The sequence below is a fragment of the Globicephala melas genome, chromosome 14 (assembly GCF_963455315.2).
Source record: "Globicephala melas chromosome 14, mGloMel1.2, whole genome shotgun sequence".
In the NCBI taxonomy this organism is placed as follows: domain Eukaryota; kingdom Metazoa; phylum Chordata; class Mammalia; order Artiodactyla; family Delphinidae; genus Globicephala; species Globicephala melas.
Window position 1 is genome coordinate 79,527,517 of NC_083327.1, and position 26,554 is coordinate 79,554,070.

At 38.7% G+C, this 26,554-nt stretch overlaps 1 protein-coding gene across 3 annotated transcripts in view; it reads right to left on the reverse strand.

Moving 5' to 3' along the window:
• The window catches only part of SERAC1 (serine active site containing 1), an 87,528-nt gene that overhangs the window by 39,603 nt on the left and 21,371 nt on the right, over positions 1 to 26,554 (reverse strand). For all 3 annotated transcript variants that reach the window (XR_009558845.2, XM_030853061.2, XM_060283880.1), the window contains exons 2-4: positions 5,579 to 5,677; positions 3,050 to 3,086; positions 338 to 474 (exon numbers count right to left, since the gene is read on the reverse strand). Coding sequence is in view for 2 of the 3 variants with exons in the window: in XM_030853061.2 (XP_030708921.1) it covers positions 338 to 474; positions 3,050 to 3,086; positions 5,579 to 5,669 (265 nt within the window). In the remaining variant the exon portion in view is untranslated. The remainder of the gene's footprint in view (positions 1 to 337; positions 475 to 3,049; positions 3,087 to 5,578; positions 5,678 to 26,554) is intronic.

Here is a 26,554-nt window from a genome sequence, read left to right on the forward strand (position 1 = left end):
TTCCATTGTATATATGTACCACATCCTCTTTACCCATTCATCTACTGATGGGCACTTAGGGTGCTTTCCTATCTTGACTATTGTAAATAATGCTGCAGTGAATAGAGGGGTGCATAATCTTTTAGAATTGTCTTTGGATAAATACCCAGGAGTGGCATTGCTGGTTCTATTGTAGTTCTATTTTTAATTTTTTAAGGAATCTCAATACTGTTTTCCATAGTGTTTGTATCAATTTACATTCCTAAATACTCATTTTTTTTTTCTAAATACTCATTTTTAAATTCAATAAGTAGCTTCCATTTTTCACGAAGATGGGATTACTTTACCATAAACTTACCGTGATTTTCTCTTTTATCTAAAGAAACTGTGTGCACATATATATATGACTTCATTTTTTCTTTTTCTACCACTTGAGTATCTAATGTCAAAGACTTCTTCAAGGCCAGAACTTCATATGTAATAAATAAAGAACCTCTTAAAAAGAAACAAAAAATTCATCATAAATATATGATCTAAATATAACACAGGAGCCACTCTTTTTTTTATTAAGCTTTTTGTAGAACTTTTTCTTTCTTTTTTATTGGGAAACATAACGTATATACAGTAATGAGCATATAACATACATTATACATATATATGTATAAATGTATACACACATTTCAGCTTACAAATAATAAATAGCTGCAATACCATACCCAGGCAAAAAAAACATTAACAGTACCTAGAAGCCCACAGTGCATCCCTCTCTGATCCTGACCCACTCTCTCATCTCTATAGCTAACTATTATTCTGGGTCTTATTATAGTAATATCCTTGCTATTCTTTATAGTTCACCACCTAAACATGAACCTTTAAACAACGGGGCTTAGTTTTGTCTGTCTGTGAACTTCACAGGAATGAAATCACACTGTATGTATTCTTTAGTTCACCTTCTGTTTGTGAGATTCATCCATGTTGTTACATGTATCTGGAGTTCATGCATTTATATTTTCACATGGTATGTGATTCATCCATTGTATAGCTATACTACAACTTATTTATCCATTCTACCACAGACGGGCAATTTAGGGAATTTCTATCGATAGCTTGAGTCTATTACAAATAATACTGTTACACATTGTATACATCTACACTGTATGCATGTGTATATGTTCCTCTAGGATACATATCTAGAAGTAAAACTGCAGACTTTCTGAAAGTATATATATTGTTCAACTTTACTAGATAGTGCCAAACTGTTTTTTTCCAAAGATTAGCCAATTTGTACTCCTTATCACCAGCATATAAAAATGTCTCCTCTCCTAAGAGTTATACCTAAAATCAAATATTAAAAGTGAAATACAGGGGACGCAGTGGTGTCTCAGTGGTTAAGAATCCACCTGCCAATGAAGGGGACACGGGTTCGAACCCTGGTCTGGGAAGATCCCACATACCACGGGGCAAGTAAGCCCGTGCGCCACAACTACTGAGCCTGTGCTCTAGAGCCCGCGAGCCACAGCTACTGAAGGCTGTGTGCCTAAAGCCAGTGCTCCACAACAGGAGAAGCCACCGCAATAAGAAGCCCCGCGCACCACAAGGAAGAGTAGCCCCCGCTCACCGCAACTAGAGAAAGCCCACGCACAGCAAAGAAGACCCAACGCAGCCAAAAATAAATAAATAAATATATATTTTTTTAAAAAGTGAAATACAGGGAATTCCTGTATTACTGCACTGTAATTCCATGCAGTGGTTAGGACTCCGCACTTTCACTCCCGAGGGCCCGCGTTCAACCCTGTTTGGGGAATTAAAATCCTGTTAGCTGCACGGTGCAGCCAAAAAAAAAAAAAAAAAGAAAACTGGAAAGAAAAAAAAAAATGAAATACAATGTTGTGTATCCTAAAATGAAGGATTTTCCCCTAATCAGATTGACCTACACTAAATCCAGACACAAAGGCTGCACTCTGTCTGGATTCACAACTTAGAAACACACAGTTTTATGAAGTCTTTTTCTGAGCCTCCCACCCTAAAGCAAAAGCAAGTAAGACAGAAAGGCCAGACACTGGCCAGTACCAGAGAATAGAGAGAAAGCTCTCAAGAATCATCACCTCTCCTGGGGAATCTATCTGAGCAGCCAAAAAGAACAAATCTATTCAGTATTTTTATCATGCTTTCCATGAAAGACAAAACTCTTTACCAGAAATTGTGATTAATTTTCACTATATTCCTGAATATAACTGTGATATAAACAAAGAAATTGCACTATAGAAAAGAATATACATTTATCTTTTGCCTGGAATGAGTCAAAAGAAAAAATCATCTAAATATGTTTTGTCTTACCTTACAATGTCATGGAGAAATGTACGTATTTGGATAAAATGCCAAATATATTTCCTTTATCATTTTAGCATCTAAGAGTTGATTTTATATTTATACTAATGAAAAAGAATATTATTAACAAAAACACTAGAACAGTATTAGACATAAACTTAACATATATATCCTCCGCCCCCCCAAAAAAAGGAAAGAAAAGAGAATGAAAAATAACGATTTTGGGGAAGATAGTCACTCCAATCATTAAGCATGTGCCTCTGAGACAGCATGAGATGAGAGTGTCAATCTATTGGTTTTCTCAGTCAATCTCAATTTCCTTTCATAAGAGCTTTATGGTGACTTAAAGGATGTTCAAAAGTAATTCTGACTATAGTTGATTTTTACCTTCTTCACCCTCTTTATAACCTAACACAAGATGTGATTTTAGGTGTGTGAAAGCTAATTAGTGAGTGCCTGCTCTGTACATGCCAAGTGCTTCCCTCAGAGAAACAGTGCCAGATGGGCAGAATCCCCATCGTACACCTCGATCCAAGAGAAAACATTCCTCAGGAGTTAGAGTAACCGGATCAAGACAACACTGAAGTGGTAGAACCAGTGATTAACCAGGGATGAATCCACATGTTTATAGATTCCAAAATCTGTACCCTTCCAGTGCCCCATGCTACTTGTAAATCACTTCCACTGAGATTTCAAACAGTAGTATCATAAAGCCAGTAATTATTTCACAGTTGACACTTACCCTAAAATAAGTGATCCAGTAAACTTTATTATATTTCCTTCAAAAAGAAAGGGGAAAAAAGTCAATGTGATGAATATCAATTGGAAAAATTGATATCTTTCCATTAATATAATCATTTACTATCAACACATGGCTTCCTATTCCCAGATACAAAAAGTGAACTAATAACCACTGAGTCCAAAATATAATCTATATTTCATACTAATTCTCCCCTTCCTCCACCTCTTCTTATTCTGCCATCCTCCACACTAAATCAGTAAGAAACCCTCGTTTTGCTGCACTACTGATACTGCCAGGCCTAAAGTGCTTTCACTGAATGCAATGTCCAGGGAGCTAACTGTCCTGACTTTTTTTTAGTTCACAACCAGTTAAATAAAGGAATGGGAAGAATTCTCCATATCACTACCTAAGACTATATTAAGGGATTATGTTTGTGAAGTGGGACACAAAATGATTCTTCCCAAAGAAATTATGTTATAATTGGTGGTTAAGTGCCATATATAGGTAGTCCCATTTAAAATATAGGTTAGGGACTTCCCTGGTGGTCCAGTGGTTAAGACTTCTCCTTCCAATGCAGGGGGTGCGGGTTTGATCCCTATTCAGGGAGCTAAGATCCCACATGCCTCACAGCCAAAAAACCAAAACATAAAACAGAAGCAATATTGTAACAAATTCAATAAAGACTTTAAAAATGGTCCACATCAAAAAAATCTTTAAAAATATATAGGTTACTTTCTACAAGTTTATTTATAAATTTTTTGTTTGGAACTTGGAAAAAATTTTTTTAATATTAAAAAAAAAGTCCTAGTGGCAGACACAGCTAGCTGCCTATTCAATACACATAAGCCCCTTAATTCTTACTAACACAACCTGATTACTACCTAAAGATATTCAAATTTCTTTACTACCTAAAGATATTCAAAGATACCTGATTACTACCTAAAGACTCCTCTGCAGGTAGGGCTGGCTGTGCAACACAGCTGTAGCCAATATATATATACACATATATATAGAGAGATATAATACATCTATATAAACATATAGATGGAAGTCTATAGGGAGAGTTCCCTCCCCAAATTAAAAGACAAAGCCTCGTAACATGGCTTTTGGTCTTTCTGCCTTCTTGATGTCCTGGGATTCAGCAACAACTTGTGACCATGAGGACAATAAGATAATAGAGCAGGAAGACGAGAGAATTGCTAAACTGTGATTCCTGCCCTAAATTGTCTCCATCTTGACTTCCTGTTATGTAAGAAAAATGAAAACCTTACTAATTTAAGCCATTATAGTCTAGTTTCTGTTATATGTACTGAACACAATGTTAACTAATATTACCCATGATGGTTAGGGACTGCAGGCAGCTCATGAATATCTATGGAACCTATAATTAGTTGGATGTATAGAGGTAGGTAGCCCTCTGTTCAGACCTTCAACTTATGCTGCCAAGAACACACTTCTCCATACTGAGGGATAAGGAACTTTCCTCCATCAACTTCCCTATGCATCAGCCAAGGGAGATGGAAATTCCTCCCAAACTCTAGGACCCAGTGGTTCCAGAACAGGAAAGAGGGCAGTTCCAGAAACTCTGCAGGGATGAGACCGAAAGTTGTGACACACAGAGCTTCTTGACTGTGCAACCCCTCTGGGACCTTTTTCATTCCAAGATGGCTTCCTGGACTTCCCAGGGAACGGCCAGTTTATTTCCTCCTATACTGCTGCCATCTGTTTCTTCTTACTAGGATGTTTCCTTTTCACTAAGCCCTGGAAACAGAATACAGACTCACAGCCTTTTCTCCTACCCCAAAGTGTATTTACTACTCTTGAGTGTGTTTTGCTAGAAATGATGAGAGAATAAAAGCTCCCTTCTCTGTCCCACTCCTCTTTTTATTTTTAAAATACAAAATCACAGAATTTTCTAGATGAAAAATATCTATCCTAAAAACTGATCTTTCTTACCGATCAAAAGGAAGCTCCATGAGGACAGAGACTTCATCTTATTCAATACTGTATCCTCTGGGCCTAGTAATAGTACCTGGCACATAGTAGAATGAATGAAAGATGGCCTAGGCCAATATTCTCATTTTACAAATAAAGATTAGTAATAAGTAATGTAAATAAAGATTTACAAATAAAGACAGTAGATTAGTGCTAGATCCTAAGTTCCTGTAGGGCAAGCAAAACATCTTCCTGGTTCACCACTGAATTCCCAGAACCTAATACATGTGCCTGGCACCATGTTTTACAGAAGCTTAATAAATGGCTGCTGAAAAAGAATGCAGTGACACTTGAGTTTAAAAGGATGAGTATGAATCTGACAGGAAACATAGGGGAGGGAAAAGATTCCCAAGAAAAAGGAGTATGCATGGCTCTGGGCGTACAAATTTGGGGTGAACCTTTAGTACAGAAAAGACATAAACAACTTTGAGATTTATCATGGATTAAATAAGTTTTTGTGGACAACCCTGGAAAGTTAACCACAATTCTATCATTGTTTCTACAAGAAGATATTGTTGTTTGAACTGTACTCACTGACATCTCTCCAATACGTGTTGCTTTTTGGCGGAGGAGTTGAGGTTCCCATTCTTCTGCAACAGATGACGCAATAAGCAGCCAGGGACATTCTGTGTGCTTAGAACAATTATAACACGTTTAATTTAGCATGTAATTAAAAACATTTCTCTTAACTATAAGAACATGTCACAATCACAGTAGACTGCCCACAGAGTTAGATTATTCAAGACCTGGAAAAAAAGTTTTCAATTAAAGAAAAAAAATTTCTCCCCTAAAAATTTAAAGCAGACTTATTAGAATAGTATTTTGCTAGTACCTCAATGATTATTCTTCAAACTGTGTCCAACTGTGAACAATGATTAGTAGGAAAAAGGAAAAGAGATTATTAATCAGAATATCAATATAGGAATCAAAAAATGTTAATGCCTTCTAAAAATATATATATGCATATAGATAGATATATTTATCTTTAGTGACTGAAGTCCCTATAGAAATGAAAAGCAGCTCTGAATGGAAGATATACTTAGGACCCATAGAAGTGTTTAGCTTTTCTCCAAGGCCTTCAAGAGGGTACCCAACATTGTTTAAAATCTTTGAAATGTAATCGTTACTTGTTGGCATCCTGTCAAAGAAGGAGATGTTGCCCAACTATTTAATCACTATTCTTTTGCTCAACTATTTCATCAACTGAGAAAAGATGATCTAAATATGATGCAATGGTTTCTAGAACAACTCAGTATTCTAGAATCATAGATTGTCTTTGGATGAGACGTTTCTTTCTTCTTTTTTCTTTTGCAATAAGAGAAAAGAAAGAAGATGCCTTGAGGAACTCATGTGAGAAATGGTCTTTGGTTTAATACATTAAAAACTTCTGGCAGCTTTACAGGGATTAAGGGGAAAATTGCTTGGTGTACATGTGTAAGAAAATCTGTTAGCAATAACACAAAATAAAAAGCTTAAACATTTTTTCTTGTAATTCTAGTACCTCAATTGATGACTAAGCAAACTAGTTTAGGCAACAGATAAACTTGTAAAGGTCACTGTTTTAAAGGTCATTGTATCTTATTTTCTCACTGTTTAAAGGGTTGCTGCTACTTCTCTATGAGACACAGGATAATGGTAAAAATGATACAAAGACAGCAACGAAGTAGGTGCTTATAAAACCAAGGCAGAATGCGATGTAAACTAAGAGTTTATGTATAGATTTTCATTTTAGTTACTACATGAAAACTTTTGACTAAAACAAAAATGCAGAGCAAAAATATACTGCTTCCTTCAATCCCAACATCTACTATGAAAGTGGTCAACTATAAAACATTATACGAATATTGTTTACTATTACTTCTCTGGCCTAAAAACCTTCACGGTATTAACTTAAACAAACCACCTGCCAGCAGGTTCCCCTCCCACCAAGTCCTAGATCTGAATGAGTATAGTGGAAATATACTTCCTCATCTTATTTCCCTCTAGATTTCCTCAAATGACATCACTGGCTCTTTCAGCTTTTTCCAGAATAAACTAACTCTAACTCTCTTTCAACTCTCTCAGCGTCTTGACTATTTCCAGCTCACTGCTCTCCAGTCTCAATAAACCATCCATCCTTGCTTTCTGGGGGTGAGCATCCATCCCATGGTTGTACTTCCTTCCCCACCCAGCCTCGACTCCAGGGTGCATCACTGCAACCTCTCTCTCTACCTGCTTCCTCAACATACCAGAGTCCTCCTCCTACTATCCTGCAGCCCCAACCTGAAACATGTGTTTTCTCTGTTCTTACACTTGGACAGCCAAAATTGGGGGCAGGGGGACAAAAGGCAAACTGGGAGTGTGCTCTCAGAATGACTTTGCCTGTCCTTAATCAGTTTTCTTCTCATCCCCATGATGACTGCTCTAAATACCCACATACTCTGCCAAGCATCCTACCCTGCCTGCATCCTTTTCAAATGATCTTGTCTCTTATTTCACTCAGAAAATTACGACTCTGAACCCCCTCAACTTCTGCCCCCATACCTACAAGCAGGGATTGATCCAGGTATTGAAGGAATCAACATTTATTCAAATAGTGGGGAGAGGGGAGGTTCCTTTAAAAAAAAAACACCACAAAACCACAAATATCAAATTAGGTACTAAAATGAAAGTGATTCAGAATGAGAAAAGATATCACAATAAATTACTGGAGTCTTAGAAATTTTGATACCTTTCTTCTGGGATTTCATTAGCTAATTTGTCAGAAATGCTTACATAGAAATACTTCAGGATTACACTCTGGTGTTCCTCCCTCCCTAAGACATTACAACTCCTAGTAACTCCTAGCACTCACAGGGGCCCATGCAAGTAAGGCACCCTCAAGCCGACGCTTCCTAATATCACAGGAAATCTATGCTGGCCGACTTGCATATCTTTATCTGCATCGCCTTTTCCAGATTCCAAATGGATTTTTATCTGCACTGTTCTTTCCTGTTTCTGAGGAAAAGGTCTCATCCCTTTTTCAAAGGGAAGTGTACCATCTATGTTCTAGATATCATTTTTTCCCTTCCATGTGGACCTTGATTCATTATCTGTCTTTCTCTTCTTAATTTTCACACACGCCCTCTCTATCAGCTCTTTCTACTCCTCCCCACTAAATACTGGATGTCCAATATGCTCCCATCAAAACACAAAAACAAACAATTGGAAAAAAAAAAAGTAAAACCTCAGTCTACCCAAGTGCCCTCCAGCTATTGCCACTTCTCTCACCTCCCTTTCCTAAGATTCTTTCCCCAGTGTGTCTTCCTCCAGCGCTGAAACAGCCCTCCCCAAGGTCACCAGTCAGTGACATCTTTGCTGCTAAATCCACTTTTCAGTCACCATCTTACTGTCTTTGTCTAAAGCATTTGACTACTCCCTCCTTGTCTCCTCTAGCTATTATGACACCTGGTTTCTAGTTTGATTCCCCTATTACTGGCTGCTCCATCCCATTACTCATTCAACAAAGAGTTATTTCAGTTATTGAGCACCTACCACCTGTCAGTGATGGACACCTGAGATGTGAATAAAGCAGCACAACTCCCTGCTCTTACTGAGCTTACAGTTGTCTCTGCTGCCTCTACCCAGCCCTTAAATATTAGTGTTTCAGTGGGTTCCACCTGTGCTCTTCTTTTTTCCTCATGTTATATTCTCATGCTAAATAATTTCAGTGTTTTCATCACAAAGCTTTACCTGTAAGCTTTTGATTCCCAAGTCTCTATAACTAACTCAAGTCTCTCTGCTAAGCACATATATTCAACTGCCTAATGCATATTTGCACCTTGAAGCACCACAAACACCTAAAACCCAGGATGTCTAAAGTCAAATCATCATACTCTAGAAATCAAATATCCCAAGACCATTTATTACTAAACCATAGTTTCCCTATTGATTAGAAATGACTTTTCCCTACACCAAGGTCTAATCTACCTAGGGTCCATTTCTGGAGAATTCTGTTCCACTAACACATTTGTCTAACCCTGCATCAATAATATAACACCTTTCTTAATTATTATACCTTTAAAATAAGCCTTGATAGGTTCTAGAGTGAGTACCCCTGCCCCCATTCTTGGCAGGATTATCTTGGTTATTGGGAATTATTTTTTTTGGCAATCTCCTACATTTTTAATTATTTTTAATTTTTAAATTTTATTTTACTTATTTTTTTATACAGCAGGTTCTCATTAGTTATCCATTTTATACATATTAGTGTTTATATGTCAATCCCAATCTCACAATTCATCACACCAACACCAACACCCCCCCACCGCTTTGCCCCTTTGCCCCTACATTTGTTCTCTACGTCTGTGTCTCAATTTCTGCCCTGCAAACTGGTTCATCTGTACCATTCTTCTAGGTTCCACATATATGCATTAATATACGATAGTTGTTTTTCTCTTTCTGACATACTTCACTCTGTATGACAGTCTCTAGATTCATCCACGTCTCTACAAATGACCCAATTTCATTCCTTTTGATGGTTGAGTACTATTCCATTGTATATATGTACCACATCTTCTTTAACCATTCGTGTGCCGATAGGCATTTAGGTTGCTTCAATGACCTGGTTGTTGTAAATAGTGCTGCAATGAACATCAGGGTGCATGTGTCTTTTTGAATTGTGGTTTTCTCTGGGTATATGCCCAGTAGTGGGATTGCTGGATCACATGGTAATTCTATTTTTAGTTTTTGAAGGAACCTCCATAATGTTCTCCATAGTGGCTGTATCCATTTACATTCCCACCAACAGTGCAAGAGGGTTCCCCTTTTTCCACACCATCTCCAGCAGTTATTATGTGTAGATTTTCTGATGATGCCCATTCTAACTGGTGTGAGGTGATACCTCATTGTAGTTTTGATTTGCATTTCTCTAATAATTAGTGATGTTGAGCAGCTTTTCATGTGCTTCTTGGCCATCTGTATGTCTTCTTTGGAGAAATGTCTATTTAAGTCTTCTGTCCATTTTTTGATTGGGTTGTTTGCTTTTTTTTAATATTGAGCTGCATGAGCTGTTTATATATTTTAGAGATTAATCCTTTGTCTGTTGACTGGTTTGCAAATATTTTCTCCCATTCTGAGGGTTGTCTTTTCGTCTTGTTTGTAGTTTCCTTTGCTTTGCAAAAGCTTTTAAGTTTCATTAGGTCCCATTTGTTTATTTTTGTTTTTATTTCCATTACTCTAGGAGGTGGATCAAAAAAGATCCTGCTGTGATTTATGTCAAAGAGTGTTCTTCCTATGTTTTCCTCTAAGAATTTTATAGTGTCCAGTCTTACATTTAGGTCTCTAATCCATTTTGAGTGTATTTTTGTGTATGGTGTTAGGGAGAGTTCTAACTTCATTCTTTTACATGTAGCTGTCCAGTTTTCCCAGCACCACTTATTGAACAGACTGTCTTTTCTCCATCCTATATCCTTGCCTCCTTTGTCATAGATTAGTTGACCATAGGTGTGTGGGTTTATCTCTGGGCTTTCTATCCTGTTCCATTGATCTATATTTCTGTTTCTGTGCCAGTACCATATTGTCTTGATTGATGTAGCTTTGTAGTATAGTATGAAGTCAGGGAGTCTGATTCCTCCAGCTCCGTTTTTTTCCCTCAAGACCGCTTTGGCTATTCAGGGTCTTTTGTGTCGCCATACAAATTTTAAGATTTTTTGTTCTAGCTCTGTAAAAAATGCCATTGGTAATTTGATAGGGATTGCATTCAATCTGTAGATTGCTTTGGGTAGTGCAGTCATTTCCACAGTATTGATTATTCCAATCCAAGTACATGGAATATCTCTCCATCTGTTTGTATCATCTTTAATTTCTTTCAGCAGTGTCTTATAGTTTTCTGCATACAGGTCTTTTATCTCTCAGGTAGGTTTATTCCTAGGTATTTTATTCTTTTTCTTGCAATGGTAAAAAGAAGTGTTTCCTTAATTTCTCGTTCAGATTTTCCAGCATTAGTGTATAGGAATGCAAGAGATCTGTGCATTAATTTTTTATCCTGCAACTTTACCAAATTCACTGATTAGCTCTAGTAGTTTTCTGGTGGCATCTTTAGGATTCTCTATGTATAGTATCATGTCATGTGCAAACAGTGACAGTTTTACTTCTTCTTTTCCAATTTGTATTCCTTTTATTTCTTTTTCTTCTCTGATTGCCGTGGCTAGAACTTTCAAAACTATGTCGAATAACAGTTGTGAGAGTGGACATCCTTGTCTTGTTCCTGATCTGAGAGGAAATGCTTTCAGTTTTTACCATTGAGAATGATGTTTGCTGTGGGTTTGTTTTTTAATTCTTCTAGGTCTCTGTTAAACATTTCTTGCATCTTCTCGATCTTTGCCTCCATTATTTTTCCAAGGTCCTGGATCATCTTCACTATCATTTTTCTGAATTCTTTTTCTGGAAGGTTGCCTATCTCCACCTCATTTAGTTGTTTTTCTGGGATTTCATCTTGTTCCTTCATCTGGTACATAGCTCTCTGCCTTTTCATCTTATCTATCTTTCTGTGAATGTGGTGTTTGTTCCACAGGCTGCAGGATTGTAGTTCTCCTTGTTTCTGCTGTTTGCCCTCGCTATTGGGTTTTTTATTGGAACTGAATTGAATTTACAGATTAGTTTGGAGAGAACTGGTATCATGTGGGGTGCCTCCATTCATGAAAGGTGTATCTTCAATTCTTCTTTTAGATCTTTTGTAATTTTCTCCACAAAGGTCATGCATGGTTTTTCTTTGTTTCTTCTTTTCATGGAAAATTTCAAATATATACAAATAGAGACAGAATAATAAACTCAACCCCATCACTCAGCTTCAAAAATTGTCAACACATGGTCAATCTTGTTTCATCTACACCTGCTCTATCCAATAGAACTTCTGCATGATAGACATTTCCTATTTATACACCACTAGGTGAAAATATGCTAATGTGACTGAGGAACTGAAATTTCAGTCTTTTAAGTTTTAATTAATTTTAATTTAAATACCCACATAGTTAGTGGCTATGGTACTGAACAGTGAAATCTATACTGTAACCCACATTCACTTTCTACCACCATAACACTCAATTATTTTGAAGCAAATCCATAATGTCATGTAATATATAACCTGTAAATACTGTAGAATGTTACTGATGGTTAAAAAAAAATTAACCATCATTATGTCCCCCTTGAAAAAAATTCCTTAGTATCATCAAATATCCAACAAATGTTTCAATTATTTCATAAACTTCTGTTATGCACTATTGGCCTGTTAGAATTAGGATCTAAACAAGGTCCACATATTGCATTTGGTTGCTAATGTGCCTCTTTTTTTTTTTCTTGCGGTACGCGGGCCTCTCATTGTTGTGGCCTCTCCCGTTGCGGAGCACAGGCTCCGGACGCGCAGGCTCAGCGGCCATGGCTCACGGGCCCAGCCGCTCCGCGGCCTGTGGGATCTTCCCAGACCGGGGCATGAACCCGTGTCCCCTGCATCGGCAGGCGGACTCTCAACCACTGTGCCACCAGCGAAGTCCAATGTGCCTCTTTTTAGAGTGACTTATTTTTACTTTTATTTAATTAATTAATTTATTTGTTTGTTTGTTTATGGCTGCATTGGGTCTTCGTTGCTGTGTGCAGGCTTTCTCTAGTTGCAGCGAGCTGGTGCTACTCTTCCTGTGGTGCGCAGGCTTCTCATTGTGGTGGCTTCTCTTGTTGCGGAGTATGGGCTCTAGGTGCGTGGGCTCAGTAGTTGTGGCTCGTGGCTCTAGAACACAGGCTCAGTAGCTGTGGTGCACGGGTTTAGTTGCTCTGCAGCATGTGGGATCTTGCCGGATCAGGGTTCGAACCCGTGTCCCTTGCATTAGCAGGCAGATTCTTAACCACTGTACTACCAGGGAAGTCCCAGAGTCACTTATTTTTTAAATTACTAGTTTAGATTTTCTTTTTTCTTGAATTAGTCTTGATAATATCTATTTTTCAAGAAAATGGGCATTTAAGTTTTCAAAATCATTAGCATAAAGCTGTTCATGCTATTCCTATGATCTTTTTATCCCAAAATTGCCTACCATTTTGTTCCTAGCATTATTTGTGCCTCTTCTTTTTTACTCTTGAGCAGTCTTCTAAAAGCTTATTAATAGAAAAAAAATCATTTATTAATTTTTATCATCTACTGCTTTTGCTGAGCATCTCTATTTTATTTTGTTTTTTTTTCTATTTCTGCTCTTCACTATTTTCTTCTTTCTTTGGATTCACTCTGTTCTTTTTGCATCTTCTTCAGTAATACTTAACATATTATGAGCATTTCCTGCTGTTTCATAAATGCATTTAAGACCATAAATTCCCCTCTAAGTTTTGCTTTACTTCAATTTCACAAGTCCTGATACTTCCACTGTGATTTTCTCTAATCCACGGATTAGTTTGTTTTTAGTCTCTAAACATACAAAATTTCTAAAGATTATCTTTTTATCGTGCTATATGACATAGATTCTTTGGAATTATGGAGACTTGCTTTGTTACCTAGTTGCAATCAATATTTATAAATGTATCATATAAACTTACTCTTCGTTATGGGCAAAATTTAGTAAATCCATTATATCAAGCTTGTTAACTATGTTGTATAAAAAGGGATTCAACCCTACCCATTTGGAACCCAGAATGCGGCTGGTTAATAACCAAGTAAAGGTTTTGATTCCTGAAAGTTTAATGGAAGAAGTGTTTAGCTCTTTCCATCAGAACACCCACTATGGGAGGGATGCCACCCTATAATGGATACAAGATTTTATGCAAGGACCTATTATGTCCAGGACTGTTCAAAGGGTTATACAGAAGTACTTGACTTGTGTTAAAAATAACACCAGAAATAGGCCTCCTCCCCCTCATATGGAATTCAGGAGGTTGGGGGTGGTGAGGGGGGAAGCCCAGGGAAAGACTGGCAGGTAGATTTCATGGTTATGCCCAAGACTAAAGGAAACTTTCATTATCTACTGGTAATGGTAGACACTTTTACAGGCTGAGTGAAAGCACTCCTGTGTCAGACAGAAAGGGCTTCTGAGGGAATGAAGTCCTTACTTAAAGAAATAATTCCCAGGTTTGGACTCTCCAGTTCAATTCAGAGTGACAACAGATGAGCTTTTGTTGACAGTAGTACACAAGGGGTTTCAGAGCAACCTGGAATAAAATGGAATTCCCAGTCAACTGGGAAAATGGAGAAGAGGAATTATACTTTGAAAGGACTGTAGACAAAATCTGTCAAAAAACTGATTTAACATGGGACAAAATATTGTCACTTGCACTGTTTAGAATCAGGGTGGCCCCTAGAAGCAGACTCCAATTGAGTCCTTATGAGATACTGTACAAGAGACCATTCCTCTATTCTGAGTTGCTAGGCAGACAAATTTCTGATCAGAAGTAAAAGAATTAGATACTATGAGGTATGTACAAACACTGGAATTAGTTTTGAATGCTATTCATAGATTTGCCAATAACAGGATGAAGTACCCTACAGATTTCCCCCATCATCAGATAAAACCTGGGGAAGAGGGAGCTTTGAAAAACCTGGAAAGAAGTACTCCCAGAAAACCAACCACAACCCCAGTGGGTGGGGCCTTATCAGGTTTTGCTAGTAACTAACTCTTCTGTCAAACTTGAAGATGTTAAGCTTCGGATACACTCCCAAGTGAAGGGGCGACCCCTCTTGCCCATCACCACAATAAAGGAGAAAACTGCTGCTGAAAGCCATTAACAGATCCTGAAGTCCTCTTTAGAAGAAACAGTAAGAAACAACGGGGATGGCTCCTTACATTAAGGTAAGGACTGTAATTTTTCTGTTGCTGGAGGAAAGTCATATTATCTGTGTACCAAAACCCTGCCTTTGTTTGATCCTGGAGGCTAGTTCTGACTCCTTCTCAAGATAGTTACTTTACTCCTTCACTATAATTACACTACTCTGGAACTGAAGTACCCACTTCTTTCACACTCGCATTCAGACCTAGAAAATAATGGCGAAAAGGCCAAGTACCTCCTCTGGGAACAGGCCTATGTAAACCCCCAGCAAAGCTTGTTGAGCATGCTGATCCAACTGGAAGCCAAAGTGGCAAGTAAGCAATGGTCCACTATACTGGGGTGCAGAAAGCCAGAAAGCCAAGCTTTGGAAAACCTACGGCCCCACCCTGGGCGATGGGATATTTTGAGCAGTAACTGTAAGTTACACCACTGCGCCTTGATGGCCTCAGCTCCCTGGATTAATAAAAAGGGGCTATATCAGGTAGTACAACTGGTAGGCAAAGGTGACAGGAACATTTTCCAGAGATAGCACATACTGCCTATGGGAAGCCACTGGGCCCTGGTGAATAATGAAGCTGTGCCCCACATTTGGACGCAAGTCTCCATGTTGAGCTGCACTTTGAAAAGCAACATTTGGTTCTGCCCTCAAACCCAGTGGGACTCAGAGACCACTCTGACTTGGCCTACAAGAAAGACCCCCATACAAGATAACATATGGTGGGCTTCCCTGGTGGCGCAGTGGTTGAGAGTCTGCCTGCCGATGCAGGGGACACGGGTTTGTGCCCCGGTCCGGGAGGATCCCACATGCTGCAGAGCGGCTGGGCCCATCAGCCATGGCCGCTGAGCCTGCGCCTCTGGAGCCTGTGCTCCGCAACAGGAGAGGCCACAACAGTGAGAGGCCCGCATACCGCAAAAAATAAAGGTAACATATGGTATATGGGAAAAGGAACATTCCGCTGAGAAAGAGTCAGTAATGAGACAGGCGTTCTATCTGATGGGTATTGTAACAATAACACCTTTAGTATGAATGACACAGGAATTTGGTGCAATTATGGTACAGTCAGGAAACTGTAATGTAAAAAAATAAATGTATGGTAACACTGATGTAGGTGACTATATGTACAGGAACTGGAACTAACTCCCCCACCCCCCACTCTACTGTGTAAGTTGAGGACAGTTGGATTGGAGGAAAAATCTGAACTAGTCCAGCAGGTCTTGCAAGAGAGTGCTAAAGAATTCCACTGAGTACAGATAATGGTAGACAAGGGAGAAAAGAGAATAGTGCAACGAACAAGAGACTATGCAAACACCGTTCAGGAATCATCGGTTGGTTTTCTTCTTTTCCAGTCCGTGGGAAATTTTTATTACATTAAAGAGAAGGCTGCTCTCTTTCTGACAGTCATTCTCTCATTTTTCTTACAGAAATGTTATTGTAAGAGAAGGATATGGCAAGCTAAGAAAAAGAAATTTTAATGTTAAGCCCTGAGGCATCACCTGGTCACCTCACCACCTACCAAACAGAAAATTGTGCACAAGCTGATCACATTTCCCAGGGCCACCTCCCTCACCTTGCCTTTAAAACCCCTTCCCTGGACTTCCCTCGTGGCACAGTGGTTAGGAATCTGCCTACCAATGCAGGGGACACGGGTTCAAGCCCTGGTGCAGGAAGATCTCACATGCCATGGAGCAACTAAGCCTGTGCACCACAACCACTCAGCCCACGTGCCACAACTACTGAAGCCCACACGCCTAGAGCCTGCGCTCCACAATAAGAGAAGCCACTTCAATGAGAAGCCCACGCATTACACTGAAGAGTAGCCCCCGCTCGCCGCAACTAGAGAAAGCCCGTGCGCAGCAACAAAGACCCAACACAGCCAGAAATTAATTAATCAGTTAATTAATTAATTTAAAAAAACCTTTTTTTTTAATGGCTTCCCTGAAAGCCATCACAGAGTTAGGGTCTTCTGACCATTAGAGGCGCCTGTACTACTTTCTTGGTATCTCACAATAAATGCTGTACTTTCCTTCACCACAACCTGGGCCAGCAGACTAGGTTCACTGTATGTGAGGTGAGTGGACCCAAGTTTGGTTCAGTAACACACACTTAAACAGCACATACAAAATCTCATGCCCTCTGGGACCCAGGGCAGAAGCAGTAATTTGAAGGGAGCCTGGGTCAGACCTACATGCTGATCTTGGAGAATCTCCCACAGAGGCAGGAGAAATATAATATAATATAATAACCAGAAAATATAAACCAGCTTTACAAAAAATGTTAAAGTGACTTCTCTAAGCGAAAAAGAAAACTCCACAACTAGAAACATTAAAATTACGAAAGAAAAAGCTCATTGTATAGACAAATATACAGTAAAGGCAGCAGATCATCCACACACAAAAAGCTATAGGAAGGTTAAAAGACAAAAGTAGTAAAATCATCTGTATCCACAATAAGCAGCTAAGGGATACACAAAACAATTGGATGTAAAATATGATGTCAAAAACAGTAATCATAGGCACAGGGGCCTATGATTAAGCCCTGGGGCATCATTTGGTCACCTCACCTCCTACCAAACAGAAAATTGTGCACAAGCTGACCACATTCCCCAGGGCCCCCCCCCTCACCTTGCCTTTAAAACCCCTTCCCTGGACTTCCCTGGTGGTGCAGTGGTTAAGAATCTGCCTGCCAATGCAGGGGACACAAGTTCGAGCCCTGTGCTTAATCATAGGCACATCTCTTGAAATGAAGAGATCAGCAACTTGAAACAATCACACACTATATATAGATTGTTATACATAAACCACATGATAACAACAAACCAAAAATCTATGATACACACACAAAAAAAGAGAAAGGAATCCAAGCAAAACACTAAAGACAGTCATCAAATAACAAGAAGCGAATAAGAAAGGAACAAAAAACAACTACAAAAAACAAGCTAAAAACAATTACCAAAACGGCAATAAAGACATACATATCAATAATTACTTAAAATGTAAGTGAACTAAGTGGTCCCATCAAAAGACACAGAGTGGATGAGTGGATTCAAAAACAAGACCTGTATATATGTTGCCTACAAGAGACTCATGGTAGATCTAAAGACATGCAAAGACTGAAAGTGAGGGGATAGTAAAAGGTATTCCATGCAAATGGAAAGAAAAGAAAGCCAGGGTAATGATATTTAAATGAGACAAAATAGACTTTAAAACAAAGACTGTTACAGGAGACAAAGAAGGACATTACATAATGAATAAGGGAATCAATCCAAGAACATTTAACAATTATAAATATATATGCACCCAACATAGGAACATTTACATACATAAAGCAAATATTAACAGACGTAAAGGGAGAAATCAATGGTAATAATAGTAGGGGACTTCAACACCCCACTTCCATCAATAGAGAGATCATCCAGACAGAAAATCAATAAGGAAATACTGGCCTTAAATGACACATTACACCAGATGGACTATATATACATATATAAAACATTCCATCCAAAAGCAGAAGAATGTACGTTCTTTCCAAGTATACATGGAACATTCACCAGGATAGATCACATGCCAGGCCAGAAAACAAGCTTCAGTGAATTTTTAAAAAGATCAAGCATCTTTTCTGACCACACTCTATAAGACTAGAAATCAACTACAAGGGACTTCCCTGGTGGTGCAGTGGTTAAGAATACGCCTGCCAATGCAGGGAACACGGGTTCAAGCCCTGGTCCGGGAAGATCCCACATGCCACAGAGCAACTAAGCCCATGTGCCACAACTACTGAGCCTGCGCTCTAGAGCCCACAAAAGCTACAACTACTGAAGCCCACACGCCTAGAGCCCATGCTCCACAACAAGAAAAGCCACTGGAATCAGACACCCGTGCACCTCAATGAAGAGCAGCCCCTGCTCACCACAATTAGAAAAAGCCCATGCACCTCAATGAAAAGTAGCCACTGCTCTCCACAACTAGAAAAATCCCACATGCAGCAACAAAAACCCAACACAGCCAAAAATAAATAACTAAATAAATTTATTACAAGAAAAAAAATCAACTACAAGAAAAAAACTGCATAAAACCTCCACAAATGTGTAGAGGCTAAACAATATGCTACTAAACAACCAATGGATCGCTGAAGGAATCAAAGAGGAAATCAGAAAAATACCTGGAGGCTAATGAAAACAAAAACACAATGATCCAAAATCCATGAGACGCAGCAAAAGCAATTCTAAGAGGGAAGTTTATAGCAATACAAGATTACCACAGGAAACAAGAAAGAAAACAAATAAACAACCTAACCTTACACCTAAAGGAACTAGAAAAAGAAGAAAAAACAAAACCCAAAATTAGTTGAAGGAAAGAAATCATAAAGATCAGAGCATATTTAAATGAAATACAGACTAAGAAAACAATAGAAAAGATCAATGAAACTAAGAGCTGGTTCTTAGAAAAGCTAAACAAAATCAATAAACCTTTAGCTAGACTCGTCAAGAAAAAAAGAGGGTCCAAATCAATAAAAGTAGAACTCAGACGCTACAACTGACACCGCAGAAATACAAAGGATCATAAGAGACTACTATGCACAACTGTATGTCAATAAAATGGACAACCTAGAAGAAACAGACAAATTACTAGTAATGTACAATCTCCCAAGATTGAACCAGGAAGAAATAGAAAATATGGACAGACCAATTACCAGTAATGAAATTGAATCAGTAATTTTTAAAAAAACCTCTCAATGAACAAAAGTCCAGGACCAGATGGCTTCACAGGAGAATTCTACCAAACATTTAGAAAAGAGTTAACACCTACCCTTTCAAACTATTGCAAAAAACTGCAGAGGAAGGAATGTTTCCCAACTCATGCTACAAGGCCAGCATCACCCTGATACCAAAACCAAACAAAGATATCACAAAACAATAATGTTACAGACCAATATCACCGATGAACACAGATGCAAAAATTCTCAACAAAATATTAGGAAACCGAATCCAACAGTACATTGAAAAGATCATATACCATGATCAAGTGGCATTTATCCCAGGGAGGCAAGGATTTTTCAATACCCACAAATCAATCAATGTGATACATCACATTAACAAACTGAAGAATAAAAACGATATGATCACCTCAATAGATGCAGAAAAAGCTTCTGACAAAATGCAACATCTATTTATGATTGAAAAAAAAACTCCAGAAAGTGGGTATAGAGGAAACATACCTCAACATTTCCTCTAAGATCAGGAACAAGACAAGGATGCCTGCTCTCTCCACTTTTATTCAACATAGTTTTGGAAGTCCTAGCCACAAGAAAGAGATAAGAAAAAGAAATAAAGGGAATCGAAATTAAAAGGGAAGAAGTAAAACTGTCACTGTTTACAGATAACATGACACTTCAGACATAGAAATTACCAAGATGCCTACTAGAGCTCATTAATGAATTCAATAAAGCTACAGGATACAAAATTAATATACACAAATCTGTTGCATTTCTATCCACTAACAATGAACTGTCAGAAAGAGATATTAAGGAGACAATCCCATTTACAATAGCATCAAAAAGAATTTAAAACCTAGGAATAAACCTGAGGTAAAAGACCTGTACTCAGAAAACTATAAGACACTAATGAAAGAAACATAAGATGACACAAACAGATGGAAAGATATACCATATTCATGGATTGGAATAATTAATATTGTTAAAAGGACCATACTACCCAAGGCAATCTACAAATTCAATCAAATCCCTATCAAAATACAAATGGCATTTTTCACAGAACTAGATCAAATAATTTAAAAATTGTATAGAAACAAAAAAGACCCTAAATAGCCAAAACAATCTTGAGAAAGAAAAACAGAGCTGGAGGAATCACATCCCTGACTTCAGACTATACTACAAAGCTACAGTAATCAAAGTAGTATGGTACTGGCACAAAAGAGACATAGATCAACGGAACAGAATACAGAGCCCAGAAATAAACCCACATACTTACGGTCAAATAATCTATGGCAAAAGAGGCAAGAATATACAATGGGGAAAAGACAGTCTTTTCAATAATTGGCACTGAGAAAACTGGACAACTACATGTAAATGAATGAAATTAGAACATTTTCTAACATCATATACAAAAATAAACCCCAAATGGATTAAAGACCTAAATGTAAGACTTGAAACCATAAAACCCGTAGAATAAAACACTGACGGAATACTCTTTGACATAAATTGTAGCAATATTTTTTTGAATCTGTCCCCTAAGGCAAAGGAAACAAAAGCAAAAACAAACAATTGGGACCTGATTAAATGTAAAAGCTTTTGCACAGCAAAGGAAAACATCAACAAAATGAAAAGACAACCTACCGAATGGAAGAAAATATTTGCAAATAATATGACCTATAAGGGGTTAATATCCAAAATATATAGACAGCTCATACAGCTCAACATTTTAAAACACCCAATTAAAGAATGCAGAAGACATGAATAGACATTTCTTCCATAGAAGATACACAGATGGCCAACAGGCACATAAAAAAATTCTCAACTGAGAGAAATGTAAATAAAAACCACAATGAGATATCACCTCACACCTGTCAGAATGGCTATCATCAAAAAGAACACAAATAATAAATGCTGGCAAGGAAGTGGAGAAAAGGGAACCCTCATACACTGTTGGTGAGAACGTAGATTGGTGCAGCTACTGTCGAAACAGTTGGGAGGTTGCTCAAAAACTAAAACAGGGGCTTCCCTGGTGGCGCAGTGGTTAAGACTCCATGCTCCCAATACAGGGGGGTCGGTTTCGATCCCTGGTCAGGGAACTAGCTCCCACATGCATGCCACAACTAAGAAGCCCATCTGCCGCAACTAAGGAGCACACGGGCCGCACCTAAGGAGCTGGTGAGCAGCAACTAAGGAGACTGCCTGCTGCAACTAAGACCTGGTGCAATCAAATGAATAAATAAATAAATAAATATTTTTTGTAAAAACCTTAGAACTATCATATGATCCATCAACTACACTCCTGGGTATATATCCAAATAAAACTAAAATGCTAATTCAAAAAGATACATGCACCCCAATGTTCATAGCAGCATTGTTTACAATAGCCAAGATATAGAAGCAACCTAAGTGTCCATCAACAGATGAGTGGATAAAGAAGACGTGGTATATATACAATGGAATAATATTCAGCCTTAAAAAAGGATGAGATTTTGGACTTCCCTGGTGGCCCAGTGGTTGGGAGTCCGTCTGCCAATGCAGGGGACGCAGGTTCGTGCCCCGGTCCAGGAGGATCCCACATGCCGCGGAGCGGCTGGGCCCGTGGGCCATGGTTGCTGAGACTGCGTGTCTGGGGCCTGTGCTCCACAACAGGAGAGGCCACAACAGTGAGAGGCCCACGTACCGCAAAAAAAAAAAAAAAAAAAGGATGAAATTTTGCCATTTGCAACAACATGGATGGACCTGGAGGGTATTATGCTTAGTGAAATAAATCAGACACAGAAAGACAAATACTGCATGTTATCACTTATATGTAGACTCTAAAAAACAAAACAAACTAGTGATTATAATAAAAAAGAGACTTACAGATATAGAAAATAAACTAGTGGTTACCAGTGGGGAGAGGGAATATGGAGAGGCAATATAGGGGTACGGGATTAAGAGGTACAAACTACCATATGTAAAATAAATAAGCTACAAGTATATACAGTGCAGCACAGGGATTATAGCCAATATTTTATAACTATAAGTGCAGTGTCCTCTAAAAAATTTTGAATCATTGAGACTGGTTCAAGTTGGTGGAGTAGAAGGACGTGTGCTCACTCCCTCTTGTGAGAGAACCGATCACAACCAACTGCTGAATAATCATCAACAGGAAGACACTGGAACGCCCCAAAAAAGATACCCCACATCCACAGACAAAGGAGAAGCCACAATGAGACGGTAGGAGGGGTACAACCACAATAAAATCAAATCCCAAAACTGCTGCGTGAGTGACTCACAAACTGGAGAACACATATACCACAGAAGTCCACCCACTGAAGTGAAGATTCTGAGCCCCACGTCAGGCTTCCCAACCTGGGGTCGGGCAACAGGAGGAGGAATTCCTAGAGAATCAGGCTTTGAAGGCTAGCGGGATTTGATTGCAGGACTTTGGCTGGACTGGGGGAAACAGACTCCACTCTTGGAGGGCACACACAAAGTAGTACGTGCATCGGGACCCGGGGGAAGGAGCAGTGACCCCACAGGAGACTGAACGAGACTTACCTGCTAGTGCTGGAGGGTCTCCTGCAGAGGCAGGGAGTGGCTGTGGCTCACTATGGGGACAAGGAAACTGGCAGCAGAAGTTCTGGGAAGTACTCCTTGGCATGAGCCCTCCCAAAGTCTGCCATTAGCCGCATCAAAGAACCGGGTAGGCTCCAGTACTGGGTCGCCTCAGGCCAAACAACCAACAGGGAGGGAACCCAGGCCAACCCATCAGATTAAAGTTTTACTGAGCTCTGCCCACCAGAGCAACACCCACCTCTACCCACCACCAGTCCCTCCCATCAGGAAACTTGCATAAGCCTGTTAGATAGCCTCATCCACCAGAGGGCAGACAGCAGAAGCAAGAAGAACAACAAATCTGCAGCCTCTGGAAGAAAAACCACATTCACAGAAAGATAGACAAGATGAAAAGGCAAAGGACTTTGTACCAAATGAAGGAACAAGATAAAACCCCAGAAAACCAACTAAATGAAGTGGAGATACGCAACCTTCCAGAAAAAGAATTCAGAATAATGATAGTGAAGATGATCCAGGACCTCGGATAAAGAATGGAGGCAAAGATCGAGAAGATTCAAGAAATGTTTAACAAAGACCTAGAAGAATTAAAGAACAAACACCTAGAAGAATTAAAGAACAAACAGAGATGAACAATACAATAATTAAAATGAAAAATACACTAGAAGGAATCAATAGCAGAATAACTAAGGCAGAAGAACGGATAAGCAACTGGAAAGACAGAAGGGTGGAATTCACTGACACGGAACAGAATAAAGAAAAATGAATGAAAAGAAATGAAGACAACCTAAGAGACCTCTGGGACAACATTAAATGCAACAACATTCACATTACAGGGGTCCCAGAAGGAGAAGAGAAAGAGAAAGGACCCAAGAAAATATCTGAAGAGATTATAGTTGAAAACTTCCCTAACATGGGAAAGGAAATAGCCACCCAAGTCCAGGAAGCGCAGAGAGTCCCAGGCAGGATAAACCCAAGGAGAAACACACCGAGACACACAGTAATCAAATTGACAAAAATTAAAGACAAAGCAAAATTATTGAAAGCAACAAGCAAAAAATGACAAATAACATACAAAGGAACACCCATAAGGTTAACAGCTGATTTCTCAGCAGAAACTCTATAAGCCAGAAGGGAGTGGCATGATATATTTAAAGTGATGAAAGGGAAGAACCTACAACCAAGATTACGCTACCCGGCAAGGATATCATTCAGATTCAATGGAGAAACAAAAAGCTTTACAGACAAGCAAAAGCTAAGAGAATTTAGCACCACCAAACCAGCTCTACAACAAATGCTAAAGGAACTTCTCTAAGTGGGAAACACAAGAGAAGAAAACAACCTACAAAAACAAATCCATAACAATTAAGAAAATGGTAATAGGAACAAACATATCGATAACTACCTTAAACATGAATGGATTAAATGCTCCAACCAAAAGACACAGGCTCAATGAATGAATACAAAAACAAGACCAATATATACGCAGTCTACAAGAGACCCACTTCAGACCCAGGGACACATACAGACTAAAAGTGAGGGGATGGAAAAAGATACTCCATGCAAATGGAAATCAAAAGAAAGCTGGAGTAGCAATACTCACATCAGATAAAATAGACCTTAAAATAAAGAATGTTACAAAAGAAAAGAAAGGACACTACAAAATGATCAAGGGATCAATCCAAGAAAAAGATGTAACAATTATAAATATATATGCACCCAACACAGGACCACCTAAATACATAGGGCGGGCTTCCCTGGTGGCGCAGTGGTTGAGAGTCCGCTTGCCGATGCAGGGGACACGGGTTCGTGCCCTGGTCCGGGAAGATCCCACATGCTGCGGAGCGGCTGGGTCCGTGAGCCATGGCCGCTGAGCCTGCGCTCTGCAACGGGAGAGGCCACAACAGTGAGAGGCCCGCGTACAGCAAAAAATTAAAAAATTAAAAAATAAATAAATACATAGGGCAACTGCTAACAGCTATAAAAGAGGAAACTGACAGTAACCCAACAACAGTGGGGGACTTTAACACCTCACTTACACCAATGGATAGATCATCCACACACAAGCTTTAAATGACACAATAGACCAGATAGATTTAATTGATATTTATAGGACATTTCATCCAAAAACAGCAGATTACACTTTCTTCTCAAATGCACATGGAACATTCTCCAGGATAAATCACATCTTGGGTCACAAATCAAGCCTCAGTAAATTTAAGAAAACTGAAATCATATCAAGCATTTTTTCTGACCACAACGTTATGAGATTAGAAATCAACTGCAGGGAAGAAAACGTAAAAAACACAAACACATGGAGGCTAAACAATACGTTACTAAATAACCAAGAGATCACTGGAGAAATCAAAGAGGAAATCAAAAGATACCTAGAGACAAATTACAACGAAAACATGATTATCCAAAACCTATGGGATGCAGCAAAAGCAGTTCTAAGAGGGAAGTTTATAGCTATACAAGCCTACCTCAAGAAAAAAGAAAAATCTCAAATAAACAACCTAACTTTACACCTAAAGGAACTAGAAAAAGAAGAACAAACAAAACCCAAAGTTAGTAGAAGGACAGAAATCATAAAGATCAGAGCAGAAATAAATGAAATAGAAACAAAGAAAACAATTGTAAAGATCAATAAAACTAAAAGCTGGTTCTTTGAGGAGATAAACAAAATTGACAAACCATTACCCAGACTCACCAAGAAAAAGAGGGAGAGGACTCAAATCAATAAAGTTAGAAATGAAAAAGGAGAAGTTACAACAGACACTGCAGAAATACAAAGTATCCTAAGAGACGATGACAAGCAACTCTATTCCAATAAAATGGACAAAGTGGAAGAAACGGACAAATTCTGAGAAAGGTATAACCTTCCAAGACTGAAGCAGGAAGAAATAAAATATGAACAGAACAATCACAAGCAATGAAATTGAAACTGTGATTAAAAATCTTCCAACAAACAAAAGTCCAGGACCAGATGGCTTCAGAGGTGAATTCTGTCAAACATTTAGAGAAGAGCTAACACCCTTCGTTCTCAAACTCTTCCCAAAAATTGCAGAGGAAGGAATACTCCCAAACTCATTCTATGAGGCCACCATCACCCTGATACCAAAACCAGACAAAGATACTACAAAAAAAGAAAATTACAGACCAACATCACTGATGAATATGGATGCAAAAATCCTCAACAAAATACTAGCAAACAGAATCCAACAACATATTAAAAGGATCACACACCATGATCAAGTGGGATTTATCCCAGGGATGCAAGGATTCTTCAATATACGCAAATCAATCAATGTGATACACCACACTAACAAATTGAGGAATAAAAACCATATGATCATCTCAATAGATGCAGAAAAAGCTTTTGACAAAATTCAACACCCATTAATGATAAAAACGCTCCAGAAAGTGGGCATAGAGGGAACCTACCTCAACATAATAAAGGCCATATTCAACAAACCCACAGCAAA